Consider the following 23,222-nt stretch of genomic DNA (forward strand, 5'->3'; position numbering starts at 1 on the left):
CTTTGATTCCAAAAATTCAAGGGCCGGAAACTTTGGGGAATTATAGGCCAATTAGTTTGTGCAATACAGTGTATAAGGTGGTTACCAAGATTATTGTGGCAAGGTTGTGGCCTTATCTAGACAAACTCATCTCTCCTATGCAAACGGCCTTTATGTCGGGTCGTAAAGGGACTGATAATGTTATTATTGCCCAAGAGGTTCTTCACTCCCTTGGGAAAAAGAAGGGAAAGACTGGATATATGGCTCTTAAGATAGACCTGGAAAAAGCTTATGACAAGTTAGAGTGGAGCTTTATTAGAGATATGCTTATTCGTGTTAATCTTCCTATGGACATCATAGATGTTATTATGAGTTGTGTGTCTACAGTTTCTACTTCTATTCTTTTCAATGGAGAAGCTCTTGACCCAATCCTTCCTTCTAGAGGTATAAGACAAGGGGATCCGATTTCCCCGTATTTGTTCATCATTTGTATGGATTTTCTTGGGCAGCTGATTGAAGAGAAGTGCAGTGAGAAGTTGTGGTAGCCAGTGAAGGCTTCTCAAAGGGGCCCTGGTTTTTCGCATCTTTTCTTTGCGGATGATCTGATTCTGTTTGCTAAAGCTGATGGGGTTAATTGTTCAACCATTAGAGATGTTTTGGATACTTTTTGTAGTATTTCTGGCCAAACGGTGAGTGAAGCTAAGTCAAGGGTTTATTTTTCTCCAAATGTGGATAGGGATACTAGAGAATCCCTTTGTGATATCTTGGGCTTTGCGTCTACGCCATATCTTGGTAAGTACCTTGGTTTTCCGCTAAAGCAACCGGGCTCCTCCTCTCATGATTATAACTTTATTTTGGATAGAGTGAAGCAAAAGTTGTCTGGGTGGAAGTAAAATCTTTTATCCTTGGCAGGTCGTAGAGTGCTCATTCAGTCTTCTCTAGCTGCCATCCCGTCGTACATTATGCAGTGCTCTTATCTTCCGGGAAGGGTTCTGGAAGGGTTGGATAGAGTTAATAGGAACTTCCTTTGGGGGTCTACAAACACAGTCAAGAAGATTCATTGGGTTGGTTGGGAGAAGGTGACAAAACCAAAGGAGGAAGGGGGTTTGGGGCTGCAAACAGCCAAAGGTAGGAATGTAGCCCTCTTATCCAAGCTTAATTGGAGATTTCATACGGAGGGTGAGGCTCCGTGGGCAAAAGTTTTGAAGTTGAAGTATTGCAACAACCGAAGGAGAGCAGCGCCAAATGCGGACAAACTTCCTTGTTCTTCTATTTGGGCTGCTATGAAGAAAGGGATGGGCACTTTTAATAAAGGATGTAGATGGTTGGTGACAAAGAATAGTTCTTTGAATATTTGGCATAACAATTGGACTAATGGGGGTCCCCTTAGAAAGTTGATTCAAGGTCCTATCTCCCAAGAAGCCAGCCTTTTGGAAATTAAAGATTTTATGCTTGATGTGGGGTGGGATTGGGAGAAACTAACCTTTGATTTACCTGATGAAGTTAAGGGTTTGATTTGTGCAATTCCCATCTCAACCTTAGGTGAAGGCATGGACAAGTTGGCTTGGTCCGGATCACCTAATGGGTCCTTTAATGTGAAAAGCGCGTATGGGATGGCTATGGAGTCTGCAAATGTTACTGCCTTTCCTTGCAGCTGGGTTTGGAAGGTAGATGTGCTGCCAAAAATTAAAATGTTCCTTTGGTTGTGTGCCCACAATAGTATCGGTGTTAAAGTTTGCCTAGGAAGGAGAGGAGTGGTTCAAGAGGAAGTGTGTCCTGTTTGCAGTAATGGGGATGAGACTATTTTGCATGCTTTGAGGGATTGCTCCCAATTGAAACATGTGTGGAACCAGCTAGGGGTCACGGCTGCTAATCATGAGTTTTGGCATGAGAATGTGGTGGATTAGTTGTCTCTGAATGTTAGGAAAAATGGCAAAATGCATGATTCCGGTATCCCTTGGAAAATTGTTTTTCCCTTTGCTATTTGGTCCATTTGGAAGAGTAGAAATGATATTGTCTTCAATAGGAAAGGTCGGAGTACTAACTTGGCTTTAGATATTGTGTATCAAGCCAAAGAGTATGTGCATTGTGTGGCTGCCCCTAGATTGCAATTCCGTCGAGTCTTAAGGAGCATTCGTTGGGAGAGACCTGACCTTGGGTGGAGGAAGTTGAATACTGATGGGGCATGCAGTGAGCCTCATGGTCTGGCTGGTTGTGGGGGAGTGGTAAGGAATGAGGATGGGCAGTGGATAGCGGGTTTTAGCAAGCGCATTGGGATCACTAGTAGTTTTGCCGCTGAGATGTGGGGGCTGCGTGAGGGGCTCAAACTGTGCTGCAACTTAAACATCCGCAGTCTTGAAGTTGAGATGGATGCCAAGTCCATTGTTGACGTGCTTTTGAATACAGGTTATGTAAATAATGTTATATCCCCTATTTTAGATGATTGTAGGCATCTAATCTCTCTTTTCCAAAATATCCGTATTAAGCATTGTTTCCGGCAAGCTAACCAATGTGTTGATGGCTTAGCTAGGATGAGTTTTAGTTTAAATGCTGATTTTCTTATATTTGATAGTCCGCCTGTGGACATTATAGATGTTTTTGAGGGAGATCTCAGTGGGAGGTCTTTCATTAGGTCTTGTACTGAACCGTGTTTTGGTTTTTAGTCTTGAAATGTTATCGTCTTTCATCAAAAAAAAAAGTATACATTGGATGCCTCAGGCTTATTATTTTAATTTTACATATGCCTATAGTCCAAGTATTAAGATGGCATAAATATGTTGATGATCCTTGTAACTCCTTTAGAAGCCGTTATGATGAAATTGCAGCAACTCCCCGGACGTAACCCTCTTAGTGAACCACACAAAGCTGCAAGGGCGGCTCTACCCTTTGTTCAGGGGGTTCAAATGAACCCCCTGACTTCCCCAAAAAAATTATATATATTTATAATATTTTTTTTTGTTAGTTTAATATTTTAATTTATTCTTAAAAATATTTTTATACACCTTAACTTAAATCTTATGCACTCTTACTACAAGTATTTCCAACTCTAAAAGTACGAGTAAGTGTTTGTGAACTATAAGTGTCACTCTTTATTATAAATTTATATTATATGTGTGTAAGTGTGTCTAATATTAATTATGTGTATTACGTTATAATGTTATTTATGTGAATAATGATGTGTTTGGATATTTGTGTGTGTATATATAGTATAAATATAATATAACTTTACATAATTTAAGGAAATAGAGAGGGTTTATTACATGTGTGTGTATTGTTATCATGTTATAATAACTTTTTGTTATAAAGTCAAAAAAATTCAAGAAGAAAAATTGTAAAGTTAGTGATTGTTCAAGCATTTAATTGGTTAAGTAGACACGTAGTGTATTATTTTATGTATGAATGAGTGTGGTTGTGTACGCCAATAATTAATACAGAGCCATTGAGTTAATTTTATTCATTTAGTTTAAAATATTTTTATAAAAGCAATGAAAAATTAATAGATAATAATAGCTGCATAAAAATAAAAATGTTAGACAAATTTAACAAAATAAAACGGTCATAGTTACCCACATTGGCAATAAATGCTAATAATGAACTATCATGTAACAATTCAAAATTTGAAAACTTGTAGAAGGAAATTTTAAAACTTCATTTTTTTTTTTTTTTTTTTGTCGATAACTTGATATATTCAAATTCTATTTTTATTAAAAAAAATTTAATTTAATTTTTTAATGACCCCCTTAAACAAAATTCTTGGAGCCGCCATTGCAAAGCTGATATTTGCATGAGTGCCTTGATCTCTTCTGTATTTTGTTTTCTACTGCTTGCATTTCAAAGATGCTGGTTTAGATCTTGTATTTGTTAGTAAATTTCGAACTTTTTCTGGTACTATGAAATTATAGTACTTTCCAATAGCATAAATACTCCTAAAGGGTAGATATGATGTGGAATATAAACAAGAAATGAAACTCCATTTTTTATAACCTAACCAGGCATTTAACTCTCCCTTTGAGGGACAGAAGGGTTAAGTTTTCATCTAGATATGCCACCACAATAAAATCATGGTAGGAGAGGTCCTAGCTTCTTGAGGTTCGAATATCATTGCAGTTTATGCTCAGATTTAGTCCTTCATCTTTTAAGGGATTGCCGTGACTCAAAATTTGTTTGGATCAACTAGGCATTTCTGGTGAATGCAATTCCTTTTGTGATTTTTCTCTACAAAAATTGCTATAGTTTGACTACAATTCTTAAGCTCTCTTTCGCAAACATCAATTACCTTGGAGAGTTTTTGTTCATCACAAGTTTATAGTCACTCTGGCTTAATACAAATAGTTTAATTTTTAATCCATATGTGATACATTCAAAGCTTGTAAAGGCTGGCATTCATAGAGCTACATATGGTTGATTTGAATTTTGCTAGTACCACATAATTGGGCACAACTTGCTACATGACGAGTTATGATTGGTAATGGTGTATCCTCACATGACCCACTGACAATCACAACTCATCATGTGGCAAATTGTGGCACAAAGTTGTGCCCAATTATGTGGTACTAATACAACTCGGTTGGTTTAAGTTTAAGCTATACATGGTACTAACACAACTCGGTTGGTTTAAGTTTAAGCTAAATATGGATGGGTCCTTACATGGCAATCCAGGACAAGTAGGTGGACTGAATCATGGGCATTAAGGGGTGGTCTGTTTTTTTTTTTTTTGATAGGAGGGGTGGTCTGTTTGTTGCCTTTTTTATTGGGTATGTAGTTATTACAAGTATTGTGACTGAACTATGAGCATTAAGAGATGGTCTATTCCTGGCTTCTTTTTATAGAATTCATTAAGTTGAATGTTGAGCTAAATGCTTTTGTTGCGATTTCCTTCTTATTAAACAGATAAAGTTCATTATAGTTTGAGTTCTTTTGTGAATGATTGTAGGCGTCTGTTGTAGAAGATCCCTAGGACTGAAATCAAACACTACGGAAGTAAAAAGGTGTACTGACACATTGGCAGCAGTGGTTATCACACATTGTACATTGTCACTGTTCACATTTTTATTGTGGATATCTATACAAAAATTGTGGATACCATGCACGCAATTCTTGATATTGACATGTATGGAGTATACACCATTGAGTGTGTAACAAAAATTTTCCTTGCATATGATAACTCGTGGAATTAGGACTTTTGAGTACTTTTTTAAAGGTGGGTTTGGGAGTTACACCTATAAAACTTTCATCTAGTCGGCTTCTTTTCAGCAAAAGAAAACATTGAAACCAAGGATAAGAAGGAATCTAATATAAGGTTCATTAACTTCCATTAATAATAAACTTATTAGGTGAGAAGAGATCATGTCGTCTAGTCCTAGGTACAACAAGTTGCTTCAACTAAGGCTTTAAGTAAATATAAAATACTAATAAGACATTATCTATTAGTGAATGGTCTTAGGAATCATAAACAAAAGGAATAGAGTTTGGATATTCCAATTTCCAAGTAATACCCCAACATAAAAATGTACTGCCTATTCAAAATTTCAAACTTTTAACCCCAAGAAGAAAATTACTCCATAGTACCAAGAGACATATCACCTGGTGAACTTTCATGTTGCTTTTGGCTTTTCTAACAACTACTCCCTTGTCTCTTTGTCCTTACGCAAGAAGAAAGTACCAGATGGATGGCTATACCTTTAACAAAAATCCAAATGGTGGTTTTTTGGAGGTACTTGTTAAGGCTTTCCTTGCTAATATTGCAGTCTACAAAGAGAGGAAACACTGTATTTCAGAAAATTCCATATTAGTCTGATACACCAAGCGACAACAAATCAATGACGACAAAAACAACCTCATATATTGTCACCAATGCAGCTATGGGAAAGTCCTTGAAGAGAAGAGCCTTTATTCTATTTGACTCACTCTGCAATAAAGTCCCAGACCCCAAACCCTGCTTTGCTCTGAAGCCACAAGGTTTAGCAGACTGGCTCACCAAGCCAGGAAATTTTCTTAGTGGGTTTTCTGGGTTTTTGATGTAATTGAAAACCCATCTGGGAATTTGAAGTTGGTGGTGTACACGATCAGTTCTCAAAGAGGAACCAATTTTACAGTCTCTGGTAATTTCCTCTGTTTCTGTTTCATAAATTAGGTCCCATTGAGGAATTCTTGAAAAATAATGCACACCCCTTAAGCATGCTATTGGATTTTTTGTACAATAGGTAAAATTTTCTTGAATTATGGCATGGTTTTCATTCAGGCTGTGTTTGGTTGCTGGGAAAATCTTGGAGCAGAATAGAAATGAGTTTTGAATTTTTTTTTGGTTCATTCTGGAACCAAGAAAGGATTGTATTTCACTTAAGTAGGCCTAGTTTTGTTTGGATTTGTAACTTTCGTTCTTTTTTTTTGGGTAACTTTGGGAATGATTTTGGCTTACTTATGTCAAGCTTTTTATTTAATTTAGGAACGATTGAAATTTAGGGACACAGATTGCCTTTTATTTTATTTTTATTTTTTCAACTTTTAATATAAAGTTGGTTACAGTTGCAGCAGAAAATATGGAATACAATTTTTTTGGAATACAATGTTGGTTTTTCTTTTCTGTAGTTTCTCGGAATTTATGATTCTAATTCAGTCGCTTTCCTGATACTGTTGAGATACGGAGAAGAAAAATTTCATTGTCTAGAGACTAAACTATGATTTTATGACTCATTAGAACCCCAAATTTGACCTGTTTGGTTGTTTTCAGAAAATAATGTTTCAAATAAGTAGAGAAAAATAAAAATGGAAACCTGTTTCTGTTGGAATTCCTGAAAGAGAAAACACAGACAGAGAACAGTAGTTGCAAAACAGGCTGTTTGAGAATGATTTGTTGAAAGCGATTTTCAAAAATGTGTTCTTGAATTTCTTCTTTTGACTTTGAGAACTATTTACAGTGTCCTTAAATATGTTGAAAATCATTTTTTTTTTTTTTTAAACCTCATTTGGCTTAAGTTTATAATTATTTGAAAAACCAAACAACATAAAGCTCTAGTGTAATTATTGTGGCAATTAAAATTGGCTTTCCTTCAAATCTGATCTCATTCTAGCTTTTTTTGAAATAATTTTTAGATTTCCATTTGCAGTGCACATAGTTTGCTCTCAGTTACTAATGGCAGCAGTACAAGAAGACGGATCTTCTGTAACTTCATCATCCCATGAATCCTCTCCCTGGATGCGACGATCTCCTGGGTTAGGATCACCATCCCCTTGGATTAGGGAGCTTGGATCGGAGGAGAGGGGTTTGTGTTTGATACGTCTTCTGCAAGAATGTGCTGTCCATGTAGGTACTGGCAGTATGGAGAATGCTAATCTCGGACTTGAGCATATTTCCCATCTTGCCTCTCCTGATGGTGATACAATGCAGCGAATCGCTGCTTACTTCACCCAGGCACTTGCAGATAGGATGCTTAAAGGCTGGCCTGGTCTGCACAAAGCCCTCAATTCAACTAAATTATCATCAGTCTCTGAGGAAGTGCTTGTTCAAAAGTTGTTCTTTGAGTTTTGCCCCTTCTTGAAGGTTGCATATCTGATCACAAATCAGGCCATTATAGAAGCTATGGAGGGGGAAAAGGTGGTTCATATTATTGATCTTTATTCAATAGAGCCTGCACAGTGGATTAATCTTCTTCAGATGATAAGTGCACGGCCAGAAGGCCCTCCCCATTTGAAAATTACTGGTATTCATGAGCAGAAAGGGGTATTGGAGCAAATGGCTCTTCAGTTGGTAGAGGAAGCTGACAGATTGGACATCCCATTTCAATTCAACCCTATAGTGTGTAAATTAGAGAATCTTGATCTTGAAAGTTTGGGTGTTAAGACTGGTGAAGCTCTTGCTGTCAGCTCTATACTTAAGCTACATTCTCTCTTGGCTACTGATGATGATATGCTAAGAAGAGACTCACCTGTGGCATTAAAGAACCTGCAGAAAGTTTTCCATAATCGCCAGCGGCCTTTACGGGAGTTTCTTGACAAGGATCTGATCAATTTGTATTTGGCTAGCCTGGATTCCACCTCCACATCATCCCCACTATCTCTATGTGCTTCCCCAAAAATGGAGAGCTTTCTAAGTTCTCTTTGGAGCCTCTCACCAAAGTTAATGGTAATAACTGAGCAGGAAGCAGACCATAATGGTTTCACTTTAATGGAGAGGGTCAAGAAAGCATTGAACTTCTATGCTGCTCTATTTGATTGCTTGGACTCCGCGGTATCAAGAGCACCAATAGAGCGACATAAGATTGAGAAGATGCTTTTTGGTGAGGAAATTAAAAACATCATTGCTTGTGAGGGAGCAGAGAGAAAGGATAGGCATGAGAAGCTTGAGAAATGGATTTCGAGGCTTGAGTTGGCTGGTTTCGGGAGGGTGCCATTCAGCTACTACAGTAGATTGCAGGCTGGGAGGCTGTTGCAGATCAGTAATTATGGTGGCTATAATTTTAAAGAAGAAAATGGATGTTTCGTTATCTGCTGGAAAAGTATTCCCCTATTTTCGGTTTCAGCCTGGAGAAGGTGGTCAAACTAAGATTACTAGCTATCTGCCCATATGATTTTTCTTTTTCTTTTTCTTTTTCTTCCTGTGTCACTTGTTTTAGTTTCCTTTCTATATGTAGACTGAGATATTGTATATTTGGCTGAAACCACCATATTTGAAGCAATTTATGGATAATGAGTACTCTCTCCTTTTCTAGCATTTGATACACCCCATTATAGTTTGATTTGGTGGTCTTGACTCTGGCAGTCACGGCTACCCATGGAACTTGTACCTCAAGAGCTTAAAGTAGCATGTACTCAATTTTTTGATAACCTAACCAGGCACTCAAGTTTTAGAAGAGAACCACCATCATTTGTTACTTGGTGTTAGCCAGCCTTATTCTATTGCTAGAGCATGGGAAAGAGTAAGCAAATCTAATCCCAATTGTAAAGCATGCAGTTTGGTTGGGGTCAATGTCTTGAGTTCAGATCCTCAAGGGTGAAAGTTTGAGTCTCTTAGGATGCTTTCCTGCTAATGCTGTTGGGATCCTAGATTCCTAGTGGAATTAAGTTCTTATGACTGATTCTCAAGAGAGAGAGAGAGAGAGAGAGAGGTTCTTATGATTTAACTCACCTAAAGGAGTGCCTACAATTTCCTATGCCATCTAGGTCTTAGTGTATACACCTCATGTTGAATCATGAAAAAAATATACATTTTGGCTTAAATAGCAAAAGAACCAAATGATTATTACATGAGAAATTATGATTTTGACATAAGGTTAGAATTTAAATCATAAGTGGTCACCATTAGAATCTAAGGGTAAAATCCTTTTTTTTGGTTTGTTCCTTTCAACATGAGAATTAGGGCATTTTTCTGGATCATTAAAAAACTCAATTTGAATTTGTCAAAAATTGGTCTAACTTGGACTACAATACGTAGGATTTTTCATTTTAATTCAATTGGTCCTTAGTGAGTTAGTAAAAGTCAACCTAATGCTTGATTTCTATTGTCAAGGATTTAATGTTCTTGTACACATAATGATTCTACTAAAGGATAATGGGGAAAAAAAAATTATATAATCAAATCTTGAATTAGATTGTTTCACATGAATTATCAATGATAAAATTGATTGATTCAAGTCAATATGACCATATATATATTTTGTCTTTAATATGTAATTTAATTTTAAGACATTTGCATGTTTATGCATCTATATTTTAGACAATATCTAATAACTAAATCTTAACATCTATTGTTACTATGCTCCTATTAAGCCATATTAGTATAGCATTTTGGTTCATTCTGTCCGCTTCAGTCTAGTTTAGTCCATATGATATATTTCAATCCAATTTGATCCACTTCGGTACATTTTGATGCACTTAAGAATGTGAAAAAACAAATTTGGGTTCAATTTCGGTTTTTCTCAGATTGGTTTAGGGTCCAATTTCTGGTTGAACATACCGATCTAGTTTTTAAAGTAGTGATAGTAAATTAAGTAGCATCTTAAATATAAATCCCTTTATTTAGGTGGATGATAATTCACTTTTTCTTTGTGTGTGTGTGGAGAATTCTCTATTGATAGTTGCTACCAAGGGATTGAAAATCATTATCTGTTTGTTAGGGAAAAAAAAAAAAAAAAAATCCAATCCTCTAATACATGGCAATTAACTAGTCATCCCAAGAGGATGTGGTTTCCAATGCCATTAATTTGTAAATGATGGGATTAGAGCCAAATAATGAAATTTGTAAATTATGAGATTTATAATTCCATAATTTATAAATTTGTGTATTTTACAATTTTTCACCCAAACAGTGGCTAGGAGCTATTATTATGTTGACATCTAGGAAGATTTCCACAATTGACCATTCAGTTATCTTTTTTACTCAAGGAAAAAAAAAATATAATAATCTAATATATGGTAATTAGCTAACAATAATATAATTCTTTACCATCTAACAGACAATAAAAATGGGTAAATTCATGATTAACTCACTCCCTAGGTTCAATATTACCTGTTTTAGTTGAAGATCAGTATTATTTTATATATTAAAAAAATCAAATTTTTTTAGGTTGGAAATATTTTTTCCTTTTTTAATTTTTTTTAAGAATTTTTTATTCTTAAACTTTCAAGTTTCAACCAATACATTACACTAGGAACAAAATCATGAATTTTGTATCAACACCTAAGCTAAAATTGTATTATTTTCGACAATTCCAAGCCGGTGATGATTCCTTTACAAATCCTTATCTTCTTGTCAAATGTTCATCTCTTATACATCACCAAATTTAGCTAAGATAAAGAAATCCGTCTGAAAGATTTTGATAATTTTATATGATTTTGTTCTTAACCCAGAATCCAAATGCAATATGATAAAGCTTACATAAATTTTAGAGAAGCTCCGTACTCCCCCTAAGTCCTAACAATTATTAATTTGGAGAAAATCCACTCTTGGTTATAAAGACCAATGGTTTTTCCTTGATATCATCCACACTAAAACATATTTTTTTGAGAGTGCACACAAGACATGTTTAGGACCGATGTATATATAAGACAGAAAGCTACCTTTCCTAGCAGAAGGCCAATATGCTGATGTCTATAAGTTATAACAAGCTTATCTAAGCATAAAGCAATGAATGCTTCTCTTTAGACATTAAGCTTTCTCTCTCAATGAAAAGGTACCAATAATCCAATATGCTTGTCTTAGCATACACTGAAAAGGACTAAAACTTGTGGGTTCTGTTTAGCTCAATTCGTAAAGTTTCTTATCGTCGAATAAGAGATATGGAGTTTGATTCTCGTCTGTACCAAAAAATCAATTGATATCTTGGTGACACCATAGGTTGAAATTATCTATATATATATATATTTTAATATAAATATTTCATTTATGAACAACAAAAAATCCATGCCTTCCTCTTTCGATGATAAATCGTCGAATAAGAGATATGGAGTTTGATTCTCGTTTGTACCAAAAAATCAATTGATATCTTGGTGACACCATAGATTGAAACTATCTATCTATATATATATATATATATATTAATATAAATATTTTATTTATGAACAACAAAAAATCCATGCCTTCCTCTTTCGATGATAATATCTAAATTCTAGACTGGACAAAATCCATGCCACCTCTGCAAACCACAAAGAGAGAGGACAAAACATTGGGAAAAAAAAGGTACCTAGCAGTAAACCCAAGTTGTGAGCTAGATTCCACATCATAAAACCGTTAGCATTACTAACAAATTGCTCAAATTCACTAGTGAAAACCAATTATTGTAACCAAAGTTTTCCTTGAAGACTTGGAGCCATTGAATTGGTGCTAAGATTGTTTTTTTTTTTTTTTTTTTTTTTGTATGTATGCTTATAAATTTGTTGGTAAAGTATCTTCATTTTTCATATTAACATGTATAAATCATAGAGTTAAAAAAAAAAAAAAAAATTGATATAAACTAAAGACAAAGACATATAGGCAGATTAGGAGGGCGTTTGGATTCCAAGAAATCCTGAGTCCACGTTTTGGTTCTGCGTTTTCTTTGTTTTTTTTTTTTTTCTTTTGCCCGCATATGTTGACTTTTGGTGGACAAAAATTACTGTTTTGCACTGTAGCTGTACTGTAGCAACACTGTTCACGCATTAAAAATATTAAAAATGGGTCCCACGGTATTTTTCACATATTTAAAAATTATTTTGCTGTAGTGTTTTCAGTTTTCAGTTTCAGCAACAATAAGCTCAATCCAAACAGACCTAGGTCGAGGTTTTTCGATTTTTTATCCTCCCAACTCGTTTAGAAAGCGCTGTCATATATGTAAGAGTAGGTTTTTGGCCAAGCGATTTGGACGGTTTAGGTGAATTGAGCGGGTTGATGCAAGACATGTGACGATAGTTACTAGTAAAGCCACATCCAGATGTCACATCTATGCATTTATGTATAAAAGAGAAAAAGTGGGAGGAAAAAAATAGTGCTTCTGCCATTGGCCTTTTTCACAATTCCATTGTCTCTTTGCAAATATGCAAGAAGAAAATGCCAAGCATCCAAATAGTGCTTCTGGACATAGCCAAAGAAATAAAACAAAATAGTGATAATGGAGACACTTTATTTACGGCTTCTCTTGCAATTTAGAAAGACAGGTTTTTGTATTTCTGAAACCCCATGTTCCTCAGATTCCTCCTAGGGACAAAAAATATATGAAGACAAAACCGTAAAACATCTAACATTGCCAACAACGATCCAAGGAAAAGGCCATCAAGACAATAGGTCAATAGCTTTATTTTATTGGACTCACTTTGCTACACAATCCCTGTCCGCAAAATTTGCATAGCTCTGAATCCACTTTGATGGTTTAGCAAACTAGCTCACCAAGAGTGGAAATTTTCTTAAGAGGTTTTTCTGGGTTTTTGATCAATTTGAAAACCCAGCTGGGAATTTAAAGTTAGTGGTGTACTTGATCAGTTCTTAAGGAGCAACCAATTGAACATTCCCTGGTAATTTCCCATGTTTCCATTCCATATATATTTAATCCTTTTTGATCAGTTATTGAAAACAATACATTCCCTTAAGCTTGCTTTTGGATTGAATAATAAGTGTGTGTGTGTGTGTGTGTTTTTCTTAAAAAAAAATATTTAACATGGTTTTCATTCAACCTGTGTTTGGTTGCTGGGAAAATATTGGAGCAGAATAGAACTGAGGTTTTCAAAGTTTTTATGTTATATTTTTTTTTGGTTTTATGGAATCAAGATAGCATTATATTTTGCTGGGAAAACTAATTTTGATTGGCCTTTTACTTTTATTTTTTTGGTAACTTGAAAAATGGTTTTGGATTACTTTTGTTGAGCTTTTTATTTAATTTTTGAAACATCTGCAGCTTAAAATTTAGGGACACAAATTGGCTTTTCTGTTTCTTAAAAGTTTCTTTGAGTTTATGATTCTAATTTACTGTCAGTTGGCTTATACTGTTGAGATATAGGAAGGAAAAGTTCCATTGTCTTGAAACTATTTTTTGATTTTGTGAGTAAATAGCAACCCAAATAGCCCCACATTTACTTCCAAAAGAAATTATTGAAGAGGAAAAAATTATGTTTCAAGAGTGATATATTTGAAGTGTTCTTCAACTGCTTCTTTTGACTTTGAGAACCAAAACTGTTACTTGAAAATATATTGAAAAACCAAACAATTTTTACCTTGGTTGGCTTAAGATTGTAGTTTTTTAACAAACCTAACAACAAAAAGGGAGGGAAGGATTCAAGATATAGTTCTTTCTTCCTTCCCTCAACTTTCTCTATCATCAAGTGGTGTAGTGTTATTATTGCAGCAATGAAAATTTATTCTCCTTCACATCTAATCCCATTCTAGCTGTTATTCAGATCTCCATTCCCAGTGCATTGAGTTTGCTCTCAGTTATTGATGGCAAGAGCAAAACAAGAAGGCAGATCTTCTTTAACTTCATCCCATGAATCCTCTCCTGGATTAGGATCACCATACCCCTGGCTCAGATCGCCACAATCTGAGGAAGGAGGTTTGCAATTGATAGAACTTCTTGGAGAATGTGCTAGCCATGTAACTGCCAGATGTCTTCATAGTGTTAATACCAGGCTTGAACATATTTCCTATCTTGCCTCTCCTAAAGGCACTGCAATTCAGCGAATTGCTTCATATTTCATTGAGGCATTTGCTGATAGGATGCTTAAAGGCTTTACTGGTCTGCACAAAGCACTGAATTCGACGAAAATATCATCAGTCTCTGAGGAAATTCTTGTTCAAAAATTGTTCTATGAGCATTGCCCCTTCTTGAAGTTTGCATATTTGATCACAAATCAGGCCATTATGGAAGCTATGGAGGGGGAAAAAGTAGTTCATATTATTGATCTCTATCCAGTTGAGCCAGAACAATGGATTAGACTTCTTCAGGCATTAAGTGCGCGGCAAGAAGGGGCACCCCATTTGAAAATTACGGGCATTCATGAACAGAATGAAGTATTAGTAAAAATGGATTTTCAGTTGAAAGAAGTAGCTGACAGGTTGAGAATCCCATTTCAATTCAATCCTATAGTTAGCACATTGGAGAATCTTGATATTGAAAGTTTGGGCATCAAGACTGGAGAAGCTCTTGCAGTCATCTCTGTACTTCAGCTACATTCTCTCTTGGCTATTGATGAGGAAGTGGTAAGAAGGAATCAGCAGTCTCTTCAACAGTTTCTTGAGACGGATCTGAATCATTTGTATATTGCCAGTGCTTCCTCCTCGACATCATCCGAACTATCTCTAAGTGCTTCCCCAAAAATGGAGAGCTTTCTAAGTTCTCTTCGGCGTTTCTCACCAAAGCTGATGGTGATAACTGAGCAGGAAGCAAATCATAATGGTTTTACATTAATAGAGAGAGTACACAATGCAATGAAATTCTATGCTGCTCTCTTTGATTGTTTGGATTCCACCAAATCAATAGCACCAATAGAGCAACAAAAGGTTGAGAAGATGCTTTTTGGAGAGGAAATTAAAAACATCGTAGCATGTGATGGAGCAGAGAGAAAGGAGAGGCATGAGAAGCTTGAGAAATGGATTTTATGGCTTGAGTTAGCTGGTTTCAGCAGGGTGCCATTTAGCTATAATGGTAGAGTTGATGCTAGTACAATGTTGCAGTACTATAGTGATGCGTATAGCTTCACAGAAAAGAATGGATGTTTGGTTATCTACTGGCATGAGATTCCCCTATTTTCAGTTTCAGCCTGGAGTTTCAGATGATGAAACTGAAATTACTAGCAGTGGCTAATGATTTCTTTCTATTGTTGTTGTTGTTGTTGTTGTCGTTTGTGTTTTTTTTTCCCTCAATAGTAACAATGGTGGAGGGGTGATTTTAGCCCTTGATGTCATGGACACACCAAGCCTCGCTCTACCAGGCTCTTAGTATTTCTCTTGATCTTTCTATTTGTCATTTTTCTTTTTCTTCTTCATATAAAAAGATCTTATGTTTTTTGTCTTTTGTGTATGCATATGTTCTACAGAAAGGTTTAAAAATTGAACGATATTAGGGGTAACCCCAACATGATTCTCTATTTATTTGCTGGAACCTAATTTTGAATAAATCTAAGGATAGAGAGCTCTAGGAAGTGCAAGACGAACTCATGACATTCAACGAATAAAAATCCTCAGTCTCAGTCTCACTCTAAGTTTTCTGAGAACAAATTCAACTTGATTATGATTTAGACCCCAAGTTAAAGTTACGCCTAAAGATATTTTATGAGAAAGTATGCATACCTTGTGGGAATGTTTGTACAGTTTGTGGGAAAATCTGTATATTTTGTGGCAATGTATATAAATTTTATGAAAAAAATCTGTATATCTTGTAGGAAAGTCTGTACACTGTGTTGGAAAGTCTGTACATTCTATATGAAAGTTTGTATAATTTGTGGGAAAGTCTGTATATTTTAGGAAAAAAGTTCGTATATTTTTTTTGGGAAGTCTGTATACTTTTTGAGAAATTATGTATATTTTAGTAGAAAGTTTTTATATCTAATTAGACAGTATATATAATTTTTTGCAAATTCTATACACTCTTTAGGAAAGTTTGTAAGTTCAATAGGAAAGTCTAGAAATGTTTTAGGAAAAATTGTATATTTTATGCAAAAGTCTGTATATTTAATGTTGATGTCTATATATTTTATTAAAAAAATCTGTATATCTTGTAAGAAAGTCTATACACTATGTTCGAAGGTCTTATGTTCTATGTGAAAGTTTGTATAATTTTTGGGAAATTCTGTATTTTTTGGGGAAAAGTATGTATATTTTGTTGGTAAGTTTGTATGCTTTGTGATAAATTCTATATATTTAAAGGGCTATTTTGTAATCTAATTATAAAGTCTATATTTTTTTGGCAAAGCCTGTAAACTTTTTATGAAAGTCTGTGTATGTTTTGGGAGAGTCAGTATATTTTTGAAAACATTCCGTAAATTTTGTGGGAAAGTGTATTTGTAATGGAAAAATCTGTATATTTTTGGGAAAGTCTGTACACTTTTTGGGAAATTTGGTATGTTCCATGTGAAACTCTATACATTTTGTGAGAAATTGTTTATATTTTATGGGAAAATCTGTAAATTTTATGGGTTTTTTGATTTTATATTTTATCGGAATATCCATATATTTTGTAAGAAAGTCGGTACATTCCATAGTCATATCTGTATATATTGTGGGAAATTTAGTTTATTTTATGGAAAAGTCCTGTATAATTGATGAGAAAGTACGTATATTTATGGGAAAATCTGGACACTTTGTGGGAAAGTCTATATATTTTGTGATAAATTTGTACAATTTGTGAGAAAGTCTGTTTATTTTGTATGAAAGTTTATACAGTTTGTGGGAAAGTTTGTATATTTGATTGGAAAATTTTTACAAATTTATTGGAAAGTCTATACAGTTTGTGGGATAGTATGTGCACTTTGTCGGAAAGCAATAGGTGGTCGAAAAACCATTGTTGTCAATGGTCGATTTGGCAGTGTGGTGTGATTGGCTTTGGTTGGCTTTAGGATGGACTACTTGAGCGGTTGGGCCTAAAATTGATTCTTTTTGTAACTTTCCTTATCAATTTTGGGCTCAAAAATTCAAAAAATCAAATCAAATCAAATTTTCTAGTGGAAGAGCAAATGATTTTTATCAAACATGGCTTTTTAGTTTTGAGCTATAAATGCAAACAAGATAGGTATTGGAAGTTAGAGATATGAGCTTGGCCCTAAAATAGCAGCAAAAAAAAAAAGGATAAATTTTGAAAATATTATTTTCAAAATTCAATTTTCAAATATAGGCATTATACATATACTTATATTTATATAGAAAACAAAAAGGCTACTACCATTCTAAACTTATATAGTATTTAAACTTAAATGTAACATGTAATATGTGTTCCATGGACTTGGAAATGTACATTTTTTTTTTTTTGTTTTTTATGTTCTTGGAGATGTTCAAATAAGTTAACCGATTATGATAATACTAAAAATGTAAAAAAATACTATAATTATGAAATTTTAATCTTCTTATTAAATTTAGGCTTTAATACCTATATCACTATATATTTCTACTAAATGACAACTCCATTATATGTTCCTTTACATAAACTTGTAAAAACAATTAATAATTTCAAATACATAACTTACAAAATATATTATATTCTATTATAATATAATTATATCACATTTTCTCATGCATCGCATGGATTTACGACTAGTTATTATATTAAACAAGAGTGACAAGAGATTGAAAAACATTCATATCATAGTGTGAAAAAGTGTCCTATGTTTGGGTTGTAATTGCTCTTTACTATCAAGTCACATCAATAGATTATTTTTTGGTGTAGTAAAGTTTCAAATATGTTGGATATATACAAGTGAAAAGTTCCACATTGAATAATAATTAGAAGGGTGAGTAATTAATATAACATAGTTACACCCAAACTCATAATTCCCCCTTCCTTTTTAGTGGTCATCAATGATGTATTCTGTGATTACTAAGGTTATATTTGGTAATAGTTTTTGTTTTCATTAACATAGTTAAACTCTAATGCTAACTTATTAAATGAGACAAATTCATAAAATTAAATTCATGTTTTTATTGATTTTTGAAAATTAGAAACTAAAAACAGTCTTTTGCATGTTTTCAGTTTCATTCACAAATTGAGTTTTGAGAACATTTTTTGTTTTCTATTCATTTTAGGTTGCCAAACAAGTTTTTTAATCTTAAAAATAGAAAATTGTTTTTGGAAACATAAAATAAGGGAAAAAAATAGTTACCAAACATACCCTAAGTGTAAGGAAGATCGATATTCACTATGAGAATTATGAAGAAACCCCAACTTATCTCTCTCATCCTTTTAGAAGTGCCGAACATAATCTTCTCCTTTCAACGTTTACAACAAGAAGAATTCTTGAAGACATCACAAAGCACACGCAAGCAAAAAGGTCCAAAATTCAGGCTAGCAAATGATTGTAATCAAGTCTTGTTTTTTTAAAAGCAAATTCCCCACCATGATAAGATTTCGCAGTTCTCAAAGTCCACCTAGTGCAAGGTCCAAGAAAACTTATATGTTATTTTCTTTAAGAATGAAGAAAGTTGGAATAGAGAAATCTGGCAAAAGAAAACTCTTTTGCTTGTATTTTCCTATTTTGATACTAATTTTGTGAAATCTCATTTGTCTCCTGTTTTATCAAATAAAATTGTGTAATTAGTCTAAATGTATTTTTATATACGAGTATGTTAGGTTTTTTATTTATTTATTTTTTTCAGCTTATTTGATTTATTTTGTTAGAATAATATTTAAAAATTTGTCTTTTTAAACTACATCTTGATTTTACACAACTTATTTCTTAACTTACAAAGCAATAAAAATAAGTTCCTTCAATTGGACCTAGCAATAAACAAGTCCAATTACTTAAAGATTGAAGACACTTAATGATTTTAACTTTTTCTTTTCTTTGTGTTGTCTCCTGTGAGTGACTATTGCTAACATAGATAATTAGCATCATGAAGAGAGTTATATATTCAGTTCACATATCTAGTGTGGGAGGGATAAGATCTGAGTACAGAATAGAACTCTGTGGGCCTAACCCGAGGAGGTGAAAGGGCCCACTCCCTCATTATTTTTGACCCAATACATAGAGAGCTCAAGAATAGGGGTTGAAGAGTCCGACTACCCGAGGAGTCCAAAGAGTGAGCGCTCCTCGGTAGGCATTGAGCAGGCCACTTGGAACAAAAGACAAAATACCGAGGAAGGTGGTAGAGACATGTAAACAAAGAAGAGGGGAAATATCCAAGTACCCATCACCTTCGCATTCAATGTATTGTACCAACTAAACTGGCCGCATTAATGAAAGAATGACTCTTGAACAATACCCTCTTAGCTTGTATCACATTCTACCACCTTCAGCAAAATCCTGATGGGACAAGCATGCAAATGAAGATTAGTGGCTGTACATGTGGGGGGTTAGGGTACAATTCAGATAGCTATATAAAGAAAGGAAACACCTCCAGAAATGGGGGATGAAAAACTTGAAAAAGAAACATACTTTGTGTAACACTATCTTGTAATCGATACTTGAACATTGTATGTACTAGCGCTTCTCAGACCAACCCGAGGAAGAGTTAATATCAAAATATACTTCTCTCTTATGAGTTACTTGATATTTTTCTATTAACTTAAAAGCTAAACCATATAGGCACACTAAGGTTGACCTCTGAAACCCATTTTCTACAAATTAATTTTCACCCGTTTACACCTAGCATACATATATTCAACCAAAAAACATATTCAATTCAAATACATAACATGTGACTTAGTACTTACAGAAGGTTCAAGCTCAAGTAGATAAATAGATAAATTTTAAGAATCCAAAAAAAGAAAAAAAGAAAAAAAAAAGGAATAAGTGAGGGCACAATTATGAGAAATGTTGGGTTTGGTTGTATTTGGAGTATTTATTTATTTATTTATTTTACTCAATCCGATCTCCTTAGGTTAAGAAATCTTCTAATCAGCCTAACTCAACCCATGATAGCTCTAAGAATTAGGTTAGGTTGTCGCATTGTGATCACTTTGTCAACCTAATAAAAAAAATTAGGATTTTAATCAATAATGTAAGTTATTATTCTACAAATGATTAAAATTTATACAATTGAGTCTACTATTCCAATTTATCATATATAAGTTTTAAAATTCCAAAATAAGTGAAAATACAAAATTAAATTAAGACCAAAAAGTTTAAAACCAAAACTATTCAAATTAGTTGCAGTCTAGAATATATAATTATTTTGAGATTTGGTATGATATATAATTTATTCTTTAAATTTTATTCTAGATAATTTGTTCTCCCTAAAAACTAAACAATTTCTAAAAGTAATTTCGATTTTCTATTTTTACAAATATATAATTTTATTATTTTTGGTTTTTTTATTCATATTATTCTTTTGTGAAGTAGTCCATATTCTTCTAACTATTATTATTGTGTATTATATTTTTCTAATTTCTTTTGGTACAACTAAAATTTTTAAAGATTCAAATTTCTCATTTTTTTCTTAAGGATATTATCATGATAATAAAAATTATCACATAATTATAATTGATATTACTAAAATAATTAATAGACACATTCAAATATATAGCCATGTAGATTGTGTTTTGATATAAACTGAAATTTCCACTGCCAAATTGAGAATTAACTTGACACAAATCAAACCAAAGCTAAGAGAGAGAGAGAGAGAGAGAGAGAGAGAGAGATGGACCAAAGTGGACTGAGTTTGACTAAATGGACTGAAGTGGATTGAAATGCAATAAAGTGGACCAAATTGACCAAAGTGAAATGAGTGGACTCAAACTGACCAACTGCGATGCTGATGTGACTCTATAAGAGTGTAACAACACTAAATGCTACTCTTCAACTTTTATATATTTAATAAATTTGCCCAAGACGACATCTTAACTCCATCCAAACCTCAACTCCTTGTCCGTTGGTCTCCACCTCCCCAAAATATGTTTTAAAGTGAATTTTTGATGGTGTAGTATGGTGTAGTATTCCAACAGATACAAGTGGCTGGGATTGTACTCAGTGGCAGCTCTACAGCCAGCCTAGGGGGTTCTTGGCCCCCCAAAAAAAAGAAAAAATTATATATAAAATTTTTTATTTTTTATTTTTGTTTTGACCCCTAAAATAAAATTTTGAAGACACTGACCCTAAATTTTGTTCAAACCCAATTAAAACAAACTTGAAATATGATTATATTTGTGCTATTTTTACAATATTTTTACAATAAAATTGGCTTTTTATCTAAATCCATAACTGACATCAATTTTTTTACGTACCTTTAACTACTTGCCATCTAGATTTTATTTCACAAATATTTTGTCAGTAGCATTACTCTTAAAATTGCTCATTTGTTAAAAAATAAATAAATCTTCTCTCCAAACGCTGGCTTATTTTATTATTGATGGTAGAATGAAATTGTTTTTTCCTGCACTTTTCTTCTTCATCAACAAAAAATTACACTACTTGTACAACCAACTAATTTGTATTTACATGTATAATTCTTTTCTCTTTCTCTCTTTCTCCCTTTTATATTTTCTTTCCATCTAATCAAATAGTTTGATAAGCATTCTATAGTTTTTCAATTCCAAAAATATTTTAGTGCTTGCTCTAATTCCAAGAGAATGAGCATGTGTGGTTAAAAATCCATACACTTCAAAAGTAAAATTTTATATAAGTTATTATTTTTTTTCCTTAGTTTTATGTATACTCCCAGATCTACTCTTAGGTGTGTTATTATTCTTCTTTATCATATATTTCTATTTAATTGATATTACATATGATTATAATAAATTATTATTAATTTGACAAATATTAGTTATTTATTTATATTTATTTATGCATTCTATCGTTATTCTCTTATTGTCTTTAAACTATTAATAATTTTTTTAGACTATTGTAGAATATAGTTGTATTGTACCCTATTTAGAATACTATGTTAGATTATTGTATGTAATACGACAATTGTATATACAAAAAAAAAAAAAAATAGTAATCATTTTATTTTTTACTCCCCCACAACAAAATCTTAGCTCAAGACACTATTGACCCCCCTAAAAAGAAAATTCTGGAGCTGCCACTGATTGTACTCATTATAAGTAGAAATTAAAGAGTTAGTAGCTTTGGCAAGGCGTAAGGCAGTCTAGTTTGTTTTAGAAATTGGGCTTAGAGATGTTGCTTTTGAAGGTGACATGGAGGTGACCATCAGTTAGATCGTCCAAGACAATTCACGCAATGACAATGTTGTTGCTTATGAAGTACATGATTTCTCCTTTTTTTTCTTTTTTTTTTTGTTGTTGTTGTTGTTGGAAAAAAAAAAAAAAAAACACCTATTCAGTTTGGATTCTCTAAAAGAAAAAGATTACAAGATACACACACACACATATATATATCCAAGCTATTAAACTAATAATATTACAACAATATTATAATAAATAAAATTTTAAATTATTATATTTTGATTTTGATTTTGTGTTTAAAAATTAATACATCAATTCATAATATTATAAAGTCTATTGTCACCGAATATAATACTTAAATTTTCATACTTCTCTCCATATTTTATGTAAACAACCCTACAAGGCTACAATGTACACCAAAAAAAATCAGCTAATTTTTTACATCTTATCCACGTAACATTTGAGATAATGATGATAATGTGGAAAATTCATGAAAGCTGGACCCATTCCGAATTTTTACATCTTACTCATATAACATCTATAATATATATATATATATATATAGGCAGATTGGAGAGAAAATTCAATTAGGTTTTAAATTGAATTTTAATTGTTGTATAATTTTGCACTATGTATCCTATTTAAGTTTTTTTTTTTTTTTTTAAGTGAGATAATAAGGTGCAAAAGACGAAGAGTCTAATATAAATAAATCATCAAAAACCCAATAAAAAAGTAAATAAACTTATGTGTATATCTAAAAGAAATTAAAAAAAAAAAAAAAGAGAAAGTATAATTTGAATTCATATATGTATGTAATTGTAATTTTTTTTAAAGGAAATGCTAAACTTTTATGGGAAATGAAAAAAGCTGTCAAAACATTAATTGTTTTTTTTTTTTTCTTTTCCTATAAAAACTTTCTTTAACTGGATTCTTAACCATTATTCTAAGAGCACTCGTTAGCATGACCCTTTTTTTAATTGTATCATGTATATGCATGAATTATACACTAGTTTT

At 33.1% G+C, this 23,222-nt stretch overlaps 2 protein-coding genes across 2 annotated transcripts; both read left to right on the forward strand.

Annotated features, from left to right (window-relative positions):
• The first annotated feature begins 5,632 nt into the window (after positions 1–5,632).
• On the forward strand, positions 5,633–8,689 carry LOC115984015 (scarecrow-like protein 3). Its single transcript, XM_031106889.1, has 2 exons — positions 5,633–6,080; positions 7,086–8,689. The coding sequence occupies exon 2, from the start codon at positions 7,112–7,114 to the stop codon at positions 8,519–8,521; it is 1,410 nt and encodes a 469-aa protein (XP_030962749.1). The 5' UTR covers positions 5,633–6,080; positions 7,086–7,111; the 3' UTR covers positions 8,522–8,689.
• Positions 8,690–12,676: 3,987 nt separating this feature from the next.
• Positions 12,677–15,358, forward strand: LOC115987586 (scarecrow-like protein 3). Its single transcript, XM_031111167.1, has 2 exons — positions 12,677–12,960; positions 13,840–15,358. Exon 2 carries the CDS (start codon positions 13,880–13,882, stop codon positions 15,212–15,214), a length of 1,335 nt encoding a protein of 444 aa, XP_030967027.1. The 5' UTR covers positions 12,677–12,960; positions 13,840–13,879; the 3' UTR covers positions 15,215–15,358.
• Positions 15,359–23,222: the final 7,864 nt, after the last annotated feature.

Source organism: Quercus lobata, chromosome 4 (genome assembly GCF_001633185.2).
Source record: "Quercus lobata isolate SW786 chromosome 4, ValleyOak3.0 Primary Assembly, whole genome shotgun sequence".
Classification (NCBI taxonomy): domain Eukaryota; kingdom Viridiplantae; phylum Streptophyta; class Magnoliopsida; order Fagales; family Fagaceae; genus Quercus; species Quercus lobata.

Bases quoted from the DNA above. Each gene is read 5' to 3' on its own strand.
- LOC115984015 (XM_031106889.1), top strand. From the start codon at position 7,112: ATGGCAGCAGTACAAGAAGACGGATCTTCTGTAACTTCATCATCCCAT.
- LOC115987586 (XM_031111167.1), top strand. From the start codon at position 13,880: ATGGCAAGAGCAAAACAAGAAGGCAGATCTTCTTTAACTTCATCCCAT.